A 13,596-nucleotide genomic window follows, 5' to 3' on the forward strand; every position below is an offset into this window, starting at 1 on the left:
TGACACATGGTGTTCGTTTTCAAATCCGCTTGCTTTTTCCAACTATTAAATTCCATTAATTTTAATGCATTATTTTAAGTAAATTTCTATGTTTTAAATCCACTTGTACCTTTAAGCACGTGTTGAGTAGCTTTTTCATTGACACGACAGTTAAACCTTCGGGTTTTTGCAGCATTTGCAAGGGTATATATATAGCCTTGATCAGCGGTCGACGAAGGTGCAGTCTCGACTGGTCGCATAATGTTAATTTAAAGCCTTTGTCCTTTATAACCGAGGGAATCGGGTTAGACTGCAAAATGTAACTTTTGTAATTTGTTCAGGTATTTAACATTGATAAAATTTGAGAAGCAACGTATATAAAAAAATTTGACTGCGAGTTATCATAAAACCTGGGGCCGTATTATCAAAACTTCGTAAGTACGCAAAATCGACTTACGAGTGGCGTTGCTATGACAACGTAATACTAGCAGTGGTATTATATAAACATTTGCGCGGGAAAAATTTGCGCGGGAAAAAAATTAGGCTTTTAGCTAAGACTTGCGTACGAAAGTTTTGATAATGCCAAAATTAGGGTGTATTTACGTACCACAGAATTTTTTTGTCGTAAGTACAAAAAGTTACGAAGTTTTGATAATCCGGCCCCAGGTCAGGTGACACAAAAGCTGCGGTGGACGTAATTGCACTTTCAAGACGGTAAATGCGATATTTTATATTTGGAATATAAATTGGGGCAAGATTTTCATTTATTTGCAGGCCTACCCTCGTTTGAATGCAGTTAATGAAGACAGAAGTCACGTAACTCAACATCGCTACTAAGCCCAGCACGGAGCACAAGGGTTATGGTGAGACCAATGATATCTGGAATTGTTGTCAGTAAATAAAATGAAACATAACTTCCACCGAACCTGAATTATCACTACAGTGCAATATTAAGCGGGTTGTTGGGTATTGTGATGGTTAGAGTTTGTGGTGCTGGTGGGTCCGAAATTTGTAATTTTCCATGAAGTGAAAACCGTACGTGATATCACGGCAAATCAAATTATCAAATTGATAAAACAGGAGCACGGACGTTACTCAATAATACGGCATTTTTTCTGTACATAAATAATAAAAATATAACAGGCAGCTCGCTTCTCATTCTAGCGTATTTAAAATAAAGACTAGATGATCTTAGAGGCTAACTAGGTAGGTACATTAAGAGGCATCTATGCTCAGTCCTCAAGATGCTCTTCACAGTAGATGGCAAGCAGACGCTCTTTCGCCGGTTCGAAGGTCGACTGAAGAGCTAAAGTCGACTCGTAGAATGTTGCAGCTTTCTGGTATTCGCCCTGCACATAAAAAATATTGAAATTGTAACCAGGAAAAGAATACTCTTGGAATTTAAATTTTTCTAGCTGCTTCCAGGAGGTAAATACCAGCAAAGCTTGTTCCTTCGGCGAATCTTTCTCAGCAACAAAATTCCTTATAAACGAGCCTAGCTACGTTCCAAGGTAAACGTAAGTGAACTAGAGTTTCAAGTTTGGAATTAGTTGAAACTCAAGCTCTTACACGAGGAAACAGTAAGAATATTCACCAGAGATCTCTGAAAAAGAGAAATAATAATGGGTTGACGACTGAATTATTTTAAAATTGACCAGGTTAATGTAAATCAAAAATTAAAAGATGTTCTTTAAATTGAGCTTATGAGAACTATCCCTGGACTTCTAAGCTTCAGAAGGAATTGCTGTTGAAAATTTCCGTCAAAGTAGCTTGTAACGCGTTGGTGCTGTAAGTCAATTCTAGGTATACTGAACACTCTTTTTGAATTGTTGAATGAACCTAAAATTTTCGAATAAACATCGTCTTTTGGATGCGGTTCCTAGTTTAGGAGAAACGAACAAACCGTAGCTCTTGCAGTAACTTAAACTGCAGCCACACAATGTTACAATTCTTACACACAGGTTCAAAAAGACACAAGTATTACTTACTCGTCGCCCACTAGTTTGGTTACTAACCATGACATCAAATGCCACAAGTGACGAACATACCGCCCACTAGTGACTGACCATGACGCCAAATGTCACAAGTGACGTACACACCGTCCACTAGTGACTGACCATGACGTCAAATGTCACAAGTGACGTACACACCGTCCACTAGTCAGGCAACTGACCATGACGCCTAATTTCACAAGTGACGTACATACCGCCCACTAGTCAGGCAACTGACCATGACGCCTAATGTCACTAGTGACGTACACACCGCCCACTAGTCAGGCAACTGACCGTGACACTAAATGTCACAAGTAACGTACACACCGCCCACTAGTGACTGACCATGACACCAAATGTCACAAGTAACGTGCACACCGTCAACTAGTCAGGCAACTGACCATGATGCCTAATGTCACTAGTGACGTACATACCGTCCACTACTTAGTCAACTGACCATGACGCCTAATGTCACAAGTGGCGTATGGCGACATACCGCCCACTGGTGACTGACCATGACGCCTAATGTCACTAGTGACGTACATACCGTCCACTACTTAGTCAACTGACCATGACGCCTAATGTCACAAGTGACGTACATACCGTCCACTACTTAGTCAACTGACCATGACGCCTAATGTCACAAGTGACGTACACACCGCCCACTAGCCAGGTAACTAACCATAGCAGCAAGGATGTTGGCGAGTGTGAAGTCCTTATGTACATGCCGTTCATACAGCTCGCCCACTAGTTACAGACATACATACTACACTAACTGACCATAGCAGCAAGGATGTTGGCGAGGGTGAAGTCCTTATGTACATGCCGTTCATACAGCTCGCCCACTAGTTAGTGACATACAACATACATACTACACTAACTGACCATAGCAGCAAGAATGTTGGCGAGGGTGAAGTGTATCACCACAAACTTGGGCGAGATCTCGAGCGCCGCGTTGGCGACGATCAGAGCGTTGTTGTACAAGCCAGACCTGCAACACAAAGTCCTCGCTCAGTGGATAAATTCAAATACTTTATGTGAATGAACGAAAAGCTTGGTGTAAACACTCAGCAGGTTTTAAAAAAAGTTTCGTCTATTTTTAAATTTACACATTTAAAATTGAGCTTCAATCGAGAGTTTTCACGTCTTATACAGAGTCAAACAAAGGGACGTTGTGTATGCTAGAAATATTTTTGCAATAAACTTTGGTTGAACACAAAAGAATGAAAAAGATGGAACGTAACAAAGCTTAGAATTAAAAATTTATTTCGATACATACAAGCGTCAAAGTATTGAAATGCGTCCAATAAAATATTCAGCAAAGAGATTGAGTAACTATTGTTACGATGGCAGGTGATGGCAGTAAGGCAGGTGATGGCAGTAAGGCAGGTGATGGCAGTAAGGCAGGTGATGGCAGTAAGGCAGGTGATGGCAGTAAGGCAGCTGACCTATGCAAGACGTTAGCGAGGGAAGTGAGGGGAACATCCCTCATGTGACGAGGGGCGTAGAGCAGCGCTGCTCTGAGGCAGTCGATGGCGTTGCCAGCGTTGCCCTCGACGCGCCAGTAGAGGGCGGCGCCTGTCAACACAACCCAGCCTCCTGGCGACGACGGTGAGTGCTGCAACATGATCATCCTTTATTATCTTATAACATAGCAACTTTATAACAAATTAACTCTCATACTACGGATTATAGCAATGTTATAACAAATAAACTCTCATACTACGGATTATAGCAACATTATAACAAATAACCTCTCATACTACGGATCGGCCAAACCTTAGGTACTTGAATTTAATTAAACTAGCACTGGCTGTGAGATCCAGCAAAAAATTACGAAGAAACTTCACACGTAACTGTTAACATTTCATTTTACACTCCAACATCGTCGGCTGGGTAGATCAAGGGGCACTCAAATGAAAACGTTTCAAAATTTAGTTTCGAAGAAGTAGGGAAAATTTAATTGAATTACAATGTGAGGTTCATTTCGCCTCAACAATTAGCAGCTAAATGAAGATACGCAGTTTTTATTTAGTTGGATTCTCCTTTGTTTTCGTGTGGATTCTCAGAACTTGAAGAACAAACATTTGGTGGTATTAAATAAACGGCATACAATAGAAAATAGAATCCATGCCAAATGAGCTCAGATTTTCTTTTGGCCAGCGTGTCATAAAACACGAGTTCTTGACTAAAGTAAGGTTTCCTGATCATAGATTAGAATTGAAATATCAAGAGGAAAATGCATAAAATTTATATGCATTTTTGTACAATCCTTGCTTGCATGCGTATAACTTTGAGACAATCTCTGCTACAAGATCTCTTCGCATGATTACTAAGGTATTCCAATTCCCGTAAGTTTAATTATTTTCGCCCGAGTAATAATGGAGAAATATATGTTTAGTATTTTTATGGTAAACTAGCAGGTTAGTTGAGTATTTCTTACGACAGGTAATCGCTGATACTTGGCAATTTTGTTCCCTTTAATAACATTTTCCTTATCCTATTTCTTATCATCTGACAAACAATATTAAAACGTAATATTTAGTTTACTATTTAGATATATGCTATTATATTTTGTTGGGATTAACATAAGATTAAGCAGCACCTCCTGGAGGGCGGCATGGAGTCTATGGCCGAGCTGCTCCATGGTCTGGGGCGGGTCTACGAGCGTGTGCAGCGCCTCGAGCAGACCGGTCTCGGGCACGTGGGGCAGCTGGTGCCGGTACCGCACGCCCGACAGGTGGTCCAGGGACCGCAGCGATGCCGGTGTACTCGGGCACAGGGGGGCCGGCGTCTGGGGGGGCAGCGGGACCGGCGCCTCGGGCAGGAATTTGGAGATGCTGTGTACATAATTGACATTAATGCTGTGCACATAATTGGCATATTAATGCTGTGCACATACATAACATATTTATGCTGTGCACATACATAACATATTAATGCTGTGCACATAATTGGCATTAGTGCTGTGCACATAATTGGCATATTAATGCTGTGCACATACATAACATATTAAAAACGTGACATTAGAAAAATCTCGTAAATGATCAGTAATCGTTGAATACCATCTTCAAGTGATGAATGAAAAAATAATTACTTGATCCGACGTAAATGTCTTTCAAAAGAAACTGAATCCTTTCAACTGGCTGCGAGCTGTGACACAAGAGTGATTGGGTCCGATTTAATTAATAACAATATATATCACTAAATCAAGGAATAAATTTGTGAACGATGAACATCGTTTACTAAGTTATTCAATGTGCATTTTCTTGTGACGAAATTATTCTATTACGTCTGACGAAGCGGCGCCAGTGACATGTGAGTCAGACCTATAGCAGTTACGACGTAGTGCAAGGTCAGGTCTGAGCGGCTGTGCGTCGAGGTAGTTAGTCGTGTCCCGCCAGCCCTACAGTGAGGTTCATACCTGAACCTGCTCAGCTCTGTTAACTCTCAGCACTCTTTGCTTAACGCTGGAGTCGTGGCTGTGCCGTGAGGCTTTAGTGTTCTAACCTTAACTACGTGCATTAATGCTGTGCAATAGTGAATAGAATTGAACGTCTCTTATAATAGTTATAATAGTCGGAATTTATGCTTTCCCTTTACCACATTTTACTGATTTTAAACAAAGTGAATCAATAAACTATATAAAGTGTGCTTTGTCGTGATTCTATTCCATAGCCACTGAACCGGCTTTAACTGACGATGACTAGGAGAGAGGAACGGCATTGTAGGTTAGATGAATGAGCACAGTAGCCTGGAAATTATTCATATATTGTCCTGGCTATGAGCGGTGAGCATTCGATCCTGATAGTGAATTACAGACCTAACGTTCAGATTGGCTTGTAGTAGCTCTGGCCGGTGACACATATTTAGAGCCTCAGAGGTTAGTCTTTGATGTTTAGAATCACTGAACAATCAAGTTCACTTGTGAATATTTCTAACTAAGACTCAACATGAAGCAAACCTGAAGAGATAGCAGAGTAAGAAGAGAATGAAATAAACAAGGAGGTACAGTCTCACTCGACGTATTTAGCGGAGACGGAGAGCCACGTGGACGTGAAGTGTCGGAGTGCGACGGTTTTCTTGTAGCCGTCGCAGAGCGCGCCGTCCGTCCGTCCGTCCGCCCGGACGCGTTCCCTCGCCATACTTCCACCCGCGGGGACCTCGGCTTCAGGAGCTTCCTTGTTACGCAGCAACCAGTCAGCGGTGGGGAGGTCTTCTACCACGACGTGCCCCTCAGCAGGAGGAGAGTCCTGGAGGGGGAGTGGTTGGGTGCTCCTGGACGTGTGTAGGGGCGCCTGCACCTGCGGGAGAAGTGACTGTTGCTTTCAACGCATTCATGCCAGACGAATATTTACAATATAATTCAGTTACAATTTATAATTGAAATTATTTACTGTCACAACTGACCAATTTATTTCTCTACAGTAACTAGCAGCTTGATGCTACAGCACCTACAGTGTTCAGACGTCAAGGAGTTCTATTTGCTAATAATAATGACTATATATTAACGAATATAATAGTATCATACTGATTTGGACGATTAAGTATTCTTGATACTATTCAGGTTTTAGGTACCTACTTAAGCACTTGTTGCGACGGTAATGAGAGGGCTGGCGCTAACATAAAGCAACATTTATGTTAATTGCTGCTAGATATGCAGCTTGACTGAAGCCATCAAAGTTGATAATAATTATAGACTTTATGTGACCTCTTGAAATATGTATGAAGAGAATTTTTTAGACATATTCTTATAATATGCCATAAAAGAAAATTCTTCTATGAGATATCGTAAAATAATCTAATTTGTTTGAGACTCCATAACGTACATCGTAGCGACAAAATTGAGTCTGAACAAGTAAAATAAGGCAAATATCCTCAGCATTATCGCCGACCAAGAAGAAAACTGCTCCCGATTATGGTAAACTTGATCATAACCTCACACTCCACATTATATTCTACATTCAAATGCAGTATATATATTAGATTATGAACTTCCCTAAAGTTAAAAAGGAACCGTTCAACTAACCGCGCTAGGAGCAGCATCGACACGGTCGGCGTCCATCAGCAAGTTAGGCTCCCCGTCTGGTGAAGACCGCAGGGAAAACTTAGCCAAGTACAACTTCCAAGAGATAGATAACTAATAATCACTTATAGTTCCAATAGATAATAATTTGTACTTTAACTATGATGCAAGCATTAGAATGTTGAACAGTGTCGCGAAAGTAGGCCCTACAGCCTACACAGTACCGACCATATAACAGCTTTAAAATGATAATGATCCAAATGATAGTGTCCGTCAAGAAAAAGGCAACCTGTATCTCAGACAACCATGAACAGCAGCAATTCATTGTATTCAACGAAGTTTCTAGGCGGAATTTTCGATCAACTGTAATTTTAGGTAATAATTCAATATTGACGCCGCGACAATGCAGAGAATCGAGAATTTGGCCTTGCTCGTACTTTTCAAAAGTCGAAAGAATAAACCCTTTACATACTGAAGTGACTCAAATATTTAAATATTTTCATTACGGTATAATGGTAGAAACTAAAATAAAAAGTCAACAGAAGAAATGCGCTTCCTTCTTGTCACAAAGTATCCGTAACTGCCAAATAACTACAATCGGCTTAGTATCTATACTGTCTTGCACACAACGTCATTTTTGCTGAAAATTTTGCACAACAAAAAATGACGGTCAGTCATTTTCACCATCAAGGACCGTGAAGCTCACCTCCATTTGTAGAACATTCAAGGCCTTTCTCACAAAAGCCTTTATCGCTGAGCACATCAATGTCCTCTGACTCGTCCATGGAGACTGAAGTAGATGCTGGCTCATCTGAAGAAAACTGCGGTTCATCTGAAGGAGATAGCGGTTCATCTGAAGAAGATAGCGGTTCATCTGAAGGAGATAGCGGTTCATCTGAAGAAGATGGCGGTTCATCTGGAAGAGATAGCGGTTCATCTGGAAGAGGGAGAGCCTGCCCGGCTTGTAAGGGCTCCCTGTGGTGGCAGGTGATGGCCTCAAGATAGGTCCTGGCGAAGGGGTGGTCGGGCGCGAGGGACAGCACCTTCTGGTAGTGGTGCAGCGCCCCCGTCGTGTTTCCCTGCGCGCTCAGCAGGTTACCCAATAGGAACTGCGTCTCGCTCTGCCAGGGGTAAACGTCGAGGTCAATAGAGCGTCGAGGTCAATAGAGCGTCGAGGTCAATAGAGCGTCGAGGTCAATAGAGCGTCGAGGTCAACAGAGCGTCGAGGACAACAGTCGAGGTGAACAGAGCGTCGAGGTCAACAGAGCGTCGAGGTGAACAGAGCGTCGAGGACAACAGAGCGTCGAGGTCAACAGAGCGTCATTCAGGTAATGTATTTTCTAATAAAATTTATATTGTAATTATATCTTTACTAGTTCTCTTTTATTGAGCTTTCAAATCGGAAAATTTCCGTGAACCACTCTGTTCATGTGTAAGCTTTCTCAAAAATACCTCCATTTAATCCTTAGGACAATTATTGGAACCATTTCTGATCAATACGACACGCGCTCTCAAGACGTAACCACAAGCGTGGGAAGCGTCTTACATTGACGTCTTTTAAAATGTCCGAATTTCCTAAAAAAACGCAGAATAACTTGTGATGACAAGACGCGCCACTCACGACGTAATCTGCGACGCTGACGGCACGACGTGCCAGGACGAGAGCGTCGTCGACGTGCCCCACGACGTAGAGGAGCGACGCCAGGTTGCCCAGCGCCACGTCCGTGAAGAGAGCGTCGTACTTGCGCCACGTCTCGTCGTAGTCTTCGCCCGCTGATGACGAGGCAAATTTCTATATGAAATATATTTTATAATATATAATTTATATGAAATGAAATATATTTTTTAAAGAAAGCCTTTTTTATAATAAATAAAGTTTTCAGAAACTTGTTTCGAATTCAAGCAACTTATGTGTTCCTTTTTTGAGAATGAGAAGGGAATTTTGACTTTACCCCTAAAGAAATTTCTTAGTGAGCCTCGTACGGTCAGTAAGGGCATTGTACGGTCAGTAAGGGCATAGTACGGTCAGTAAGGGCATAGTACGGTCAGTAAGAGCATAATACGGTCAGTAAGGGCATAGTACGGTCAGTAAGGGCATAGTATGGTCAGTAAGGGCATAGTACGGTCAGTAAGGGCATTGTACGGTCAGTAAGGGCATAGTACGGTCAGTAAGGGCATAGTACGGTCAGTAAGAGCATAATACGGTCAGTAAGGGCATAGTACGGTCAGTAAGGGCATAGTATGGTCAGTAAGGGCATAGTACGGTCAGTAAGGGCATAGTACGGTCAGTAAGGGCATAGTATGGTCAGTAAGGACATCATACGGTCAGTAAGGACATCATACGGTCAGTAAGGACATCATACGGTCAGTAAGGACATCGTACGGTCAGTAAGGACATCGTACGGTCAGTAAGGACATCATACGGTCAGTAAGGACATCATACAGTCAGTAAGGTCATCATACGGTCAGTAAGGACATCATACGGTCAGTAAGGACATCGTACAGTCATGGTGCAGCTGCTGGTGGGTGCCCAGGACGGTCTCCTCGTCGCCCAGGACGCCCCTGAGGCACTCGACGCCGTTCCAGAGGTTGCCCACTGCCCGCCAGTAAAGCGCCGCCAGGTTCTGTAGCGCCCACTTCGGGCCCGCGCGCTGCACGCACATAATTAATGATCTTAGCAAAGACATTGGCATTCAAAAATTTGTTTAATAGTGTATTATTTCATTCACAATAGACATTAAATAGCCGAATCACGAAAACAATAGGGAGTAATTGGATGCTACAATTATTCCTGATCTTCTGCTCCTCGTACTTAACACTCCAATGCAATCCTCATCATTGAGTGAGCCACGACTCGTAAGGCCAATTAGCAGGCTTCTATCATTAATAATTGGCTGAAATAAGCCATTAGCAGGTAGTAACGGCTGATTTTGGCTCTAACTCTAGGGAATTACTATCAAAAACAGTTACAAGATCATAATTCTGGCAGCCAAAACGGCTATTAAAGTTAAACACACATTTCACAAACCGAGAAATCGGCCGCTATTTGTAATTAAGAGAGAATCGATTGCACGCCCTCCCCAGACTAGACCTTCTGCAGCGCCATAGCGACCCTATGGCCGGCCTCCATTACTATAGCACGCCCCCTGGACTAGACCTTCTGCAGCGATTTTGCCATAGCGACCCTATGTCCGGCCTCCATTACTATAGCACCCCCCCTGGACTAGACCTTCTGCAGCGCCATAGCGACCCTATGGCCGGCCTCCATCAGGTCGCCGCCATGCCCGAAGGAGGCGAGGTAGGCGGCGGCGCGGTCACAGCGGCCCAGCGTCGCGTCGGAGGCACGCAGGCGCTCCAGCATGGGAGGCAGCGGCGACGGCAGGCGCTCGCAGATCGGCAAGTCGCGCGGCCTGGCCAGCGGATCTTGCAGCGTCTCACCGATGTCTTCAGTGAGCAACTTCTTCACGCTGTAAACAATTCAGTAACGGTCATACACATTTAATTTTATACTCTTACGCAATATCAACAGCAGTCATTCTTATTTAATTCTACAGTCTTAATAAATATTCGGTCAGTAACGCTGTAAGATTCAGTAGCGGTCATTCATATTTAATTCAGTACTCTTAAGACAATATTCGGTCAGTAACGCTGTAAGATTCAGTAGCAGTCATTCATATTTAATTCCGTACTCTTAAGACAATACTCGGTAAGTAAAGCTGTAGGATTCATTAGCAGTCATTTATATTTAATTCCTTTCTCTTAAGACAATACTCGGTAAGTAACACTGTAAACGGTTAAGTAGTAGTCATTCCATATCACTTTCGTACTTTTATGACATCATTCAACAATAACACTTTAATATGAGACGTGTGAAATAGTTTGATTGAACATATGAAGAAGAATTTTTGTCCATTGCCTAAGTTAATCCCTTAAATTGGTAAAAAATTTTGAATTCTAGGAAATTCGCAGACTTCAACGTAACTTAATTTTTATGAACGCTAGGTTCTAATTATCTAATTATCTAGGTTGCGAAAAGCAAATATTCCTCCCGTGAGCATTAACACAGCAATTGATCACAACAATTCCTTTGCCTTGTCAATGACACGTACTGGTGTTATTCGGGCCACACAAAATGAATGGAAAAAATTCAGACATAATCGGCACTTGTATAAAAACCTGATTTACGGAAGTGGAGATAATAAAGATGCACTTACTTGAAGTGCAGCCATGACTCGCCCTAACACGTCGTTCCATATCTCACACTGACATGCTTCAACTTGGCAGTGCATATAAGAACTGCTAATATTTGTTACCGTCAACTGGGGTGACTTCGGCCGCGTTTTTGATTTTGTTTTGCAAACAAAAGCGGGGTCATAAACGATGGCCAAAGTCACTCTGGCGTTTATGACCTCGTTTACGACCCTGGCGTTTATGACCCCGGCGTTTACGACCCCGTTTTTGTTTGCAAAACAAAATAAAAAACGCGGCCGAAGTCACCCCGGCGGCCGAAGTCACCCCAATTGACGGTACGCTACTGCGGTCTTACGAGATCATCCTGACGCAACTCACGGACATTTTCACGTAGGTAATTTATCATCAAATACAAAAACGTCCACGCTACCTATACCAAATCAGTTATTACAACAAATATAAGCAAGAAACCTAAGATAACAAGATAAAAATGCGTAAAACGTCATCAGTTATAACTAAAACGCCATCAATTATACCAAAAACGCTATCAATTATAACCAAAACGGCATCAATTATACCGAAAACGCCACCAATTATAACATTAACGCCATCAATTACACCAAAATCGTCATCAATTATACCGAAAACATAATCAATTATACCGAAAACACCATCTATTATACCAAAATCGTCATCAATTATACCCGCCATAACGCCATCAATTATACCGAAAAAGCCATCCATATTCCCATAAGACCCTCATGTCACAAAACAAACGTCCTCCCTCACTTGAAGTCCTTGACTGAGGGCAGGACGATGACAGGAGGGAAGACGTGCCACGAAGGCAGCGCGCTGACGCCCTCACATGCGTCCGCGTCGGCGTCCGGGGCTCCTCCTCCTCCTGCGACGCCGGGGCGACCTACCACCCATCCGCCCCTGTATAATTAATAATAGATAACGACTAATAGATAACAGATAATACATAACGAATAATAGATAACAAATAAAAGATAACGAATAATAGATAACAAATAATAGGTAACTATTAATATATATCAAATAATAGATAAAAAAAATATCTTCAATGAAAAAGTTTAGATTTGGTGAAGATTTACTTCTTGTTTTCTTTCCTTTTAAATTCTCGGGAAACTTGCGCATTAAGCAGACGGACATAAATAACAAATTCTACGCAAAATTAATTATATATTCCTAGTTTTTTCAAAGATATACAAATAGGGGGTAATGAATTTGGCAGTCTACGGTAAATGATTTGCAGGGTACAATGAAATTTAATATAAGGAAAGAATGTTGGTTCAAATAAACGACCCGATGAAAAGAAAATAATTTTCTTACTTGATAGCCAACAAGCTCTCTTGAATGCTTCTAACATGAATAAACGACAAATAACTAAGATTCCAGATCGAATTACAATGGTAGTTTGACTTCCATGAACCACGGTCACCTCCTCTCAGAAAAAGAGCGAGACTTTGCTTAAATAGCAATAAACTTTTTTTGAGAGTCGAGAACACTCAGATCTCAACCATTGCAATATCATAGAGAGAATATTTTATATTCTTCTGCCAATAATTCAGCGTTTCACAAAATGAATCTAACATCAATATAAAGTGTGGATAATCACACCCCAGGAAGGGTCTAACATCAATATGAAGTGTGGATAATCACTCCCCAAGTGAGGTCTAACATTAATGAAAGAAATGGATTATCTTACCCAAGCTATAATCCCATAAATAACAATAATGAGGCCACTAAACAATAGTGTCACCATCTCACCACCAAACTCTGGTCTCACCCAAGATGGTGAGGTTGGAGGCGGTAGACAGGCTGCACGCTGGACAGCGCAGGCTGGTGTCGCAGGCTGGATAACCGCAGGGTCTCGCCCTGCACGCTGAACGCATCACACTATTATTAGTCACTAGTAATAAATATGTTAATACAATTCTAAATATATCCTTAGTCCAACAGACTTGCAATGAAACTATACTAGAACGATTGGTTTGCTCTTTAAGAAAGCTATTGGTCATTTACAAGTCCGGCCACAACCATAACAGTTAATCAAAAGTTAATCTTCAAGACACACGTCAATATTTTATACTATTTAATCAAACCTGACAAAAAAAAAAAAATTATTGACAGTCGAGGCTGGAATAGTCACATCAAAGAGTACATAGTACAGCACCTGTGCAGCAGGCTGGTAGCACAGCACCTGTGCAGCAGGCTGGTAGCATAGCACCTGTGCAGCAGGCTGGTAGCACAGCACCTGTGCAGCAGGCTGGTAGTACAGCACCTGTGCAGCAGGCTGGTAGTACAGCACCTGTGCAGCAGGCTGGTAGTACAGCACCTGTGCAGCAGGCTGGTAGCACAGCACCTGTGCAGCAGGCTGGTAGTACA

The 13,596-nt window shown here is 42.1% G+C and overlaps 1 protein-coding gene across 1 annotated transcript in view; it reads right to left on the reverse strand.

Moving 5' to 3' along the window:
* Positions 1-596: 596 nt before the first annotated feature.
* LOC108669262 (tetratricopeptide repeat protein 17) overlaps positions 597-13,596 on the reverse strand; it is a gene marked incomplete in the record, with an annotated part of 23,707 nt that continues 10,707 nt past the window's right edge. Inside the window, 12 exon segments of the mRNA XM_047881175.1 lie at positions 597-1,328; positions 2,856-2,961; positions 3,419-3,588; positions 4,576-4,810; positions 5,991-6,274; positions 7,000-7,055; positions 7,703-8,117; positions 8,618-8,769; positions 9,500-9,647; positions 10,226-10,463; positions 11,977-12,123; positions 12,998-13,093. Coding sequence (XP_047737131.1) covers positions 1,212-1,328; positions 2,856-2,961; positions 3,419-3,588; positions 4,576-4,810; positions 5,991-6,274; positions 7,000-7,055; positions 7,703-8,117; positions 8,618-8,769; positions 9,500-9,647; positions 10,226-10,463; positions 11,977-12,123; positions 12,998-13,093 — 2,164 coding nt within the window.

The sequence above is a fragment of the Hyalella azteca genome, unplaced genomic scaffold (assembly GCF_000764305.2).
Source record: "Hyalella azteca isolate HAZT.00-mixed unplaced genomic scaffold, Hazt_2.0.2 contig7231, whole genome shotgun sequence".
Taxonomy (NCBI): domain Eukaryota; kingdom Metazoa; phylum Arthropoda; class Malacostraca; order Amphipoda; family Hyalellidae; genus Hyalella; species Hyalella azteca.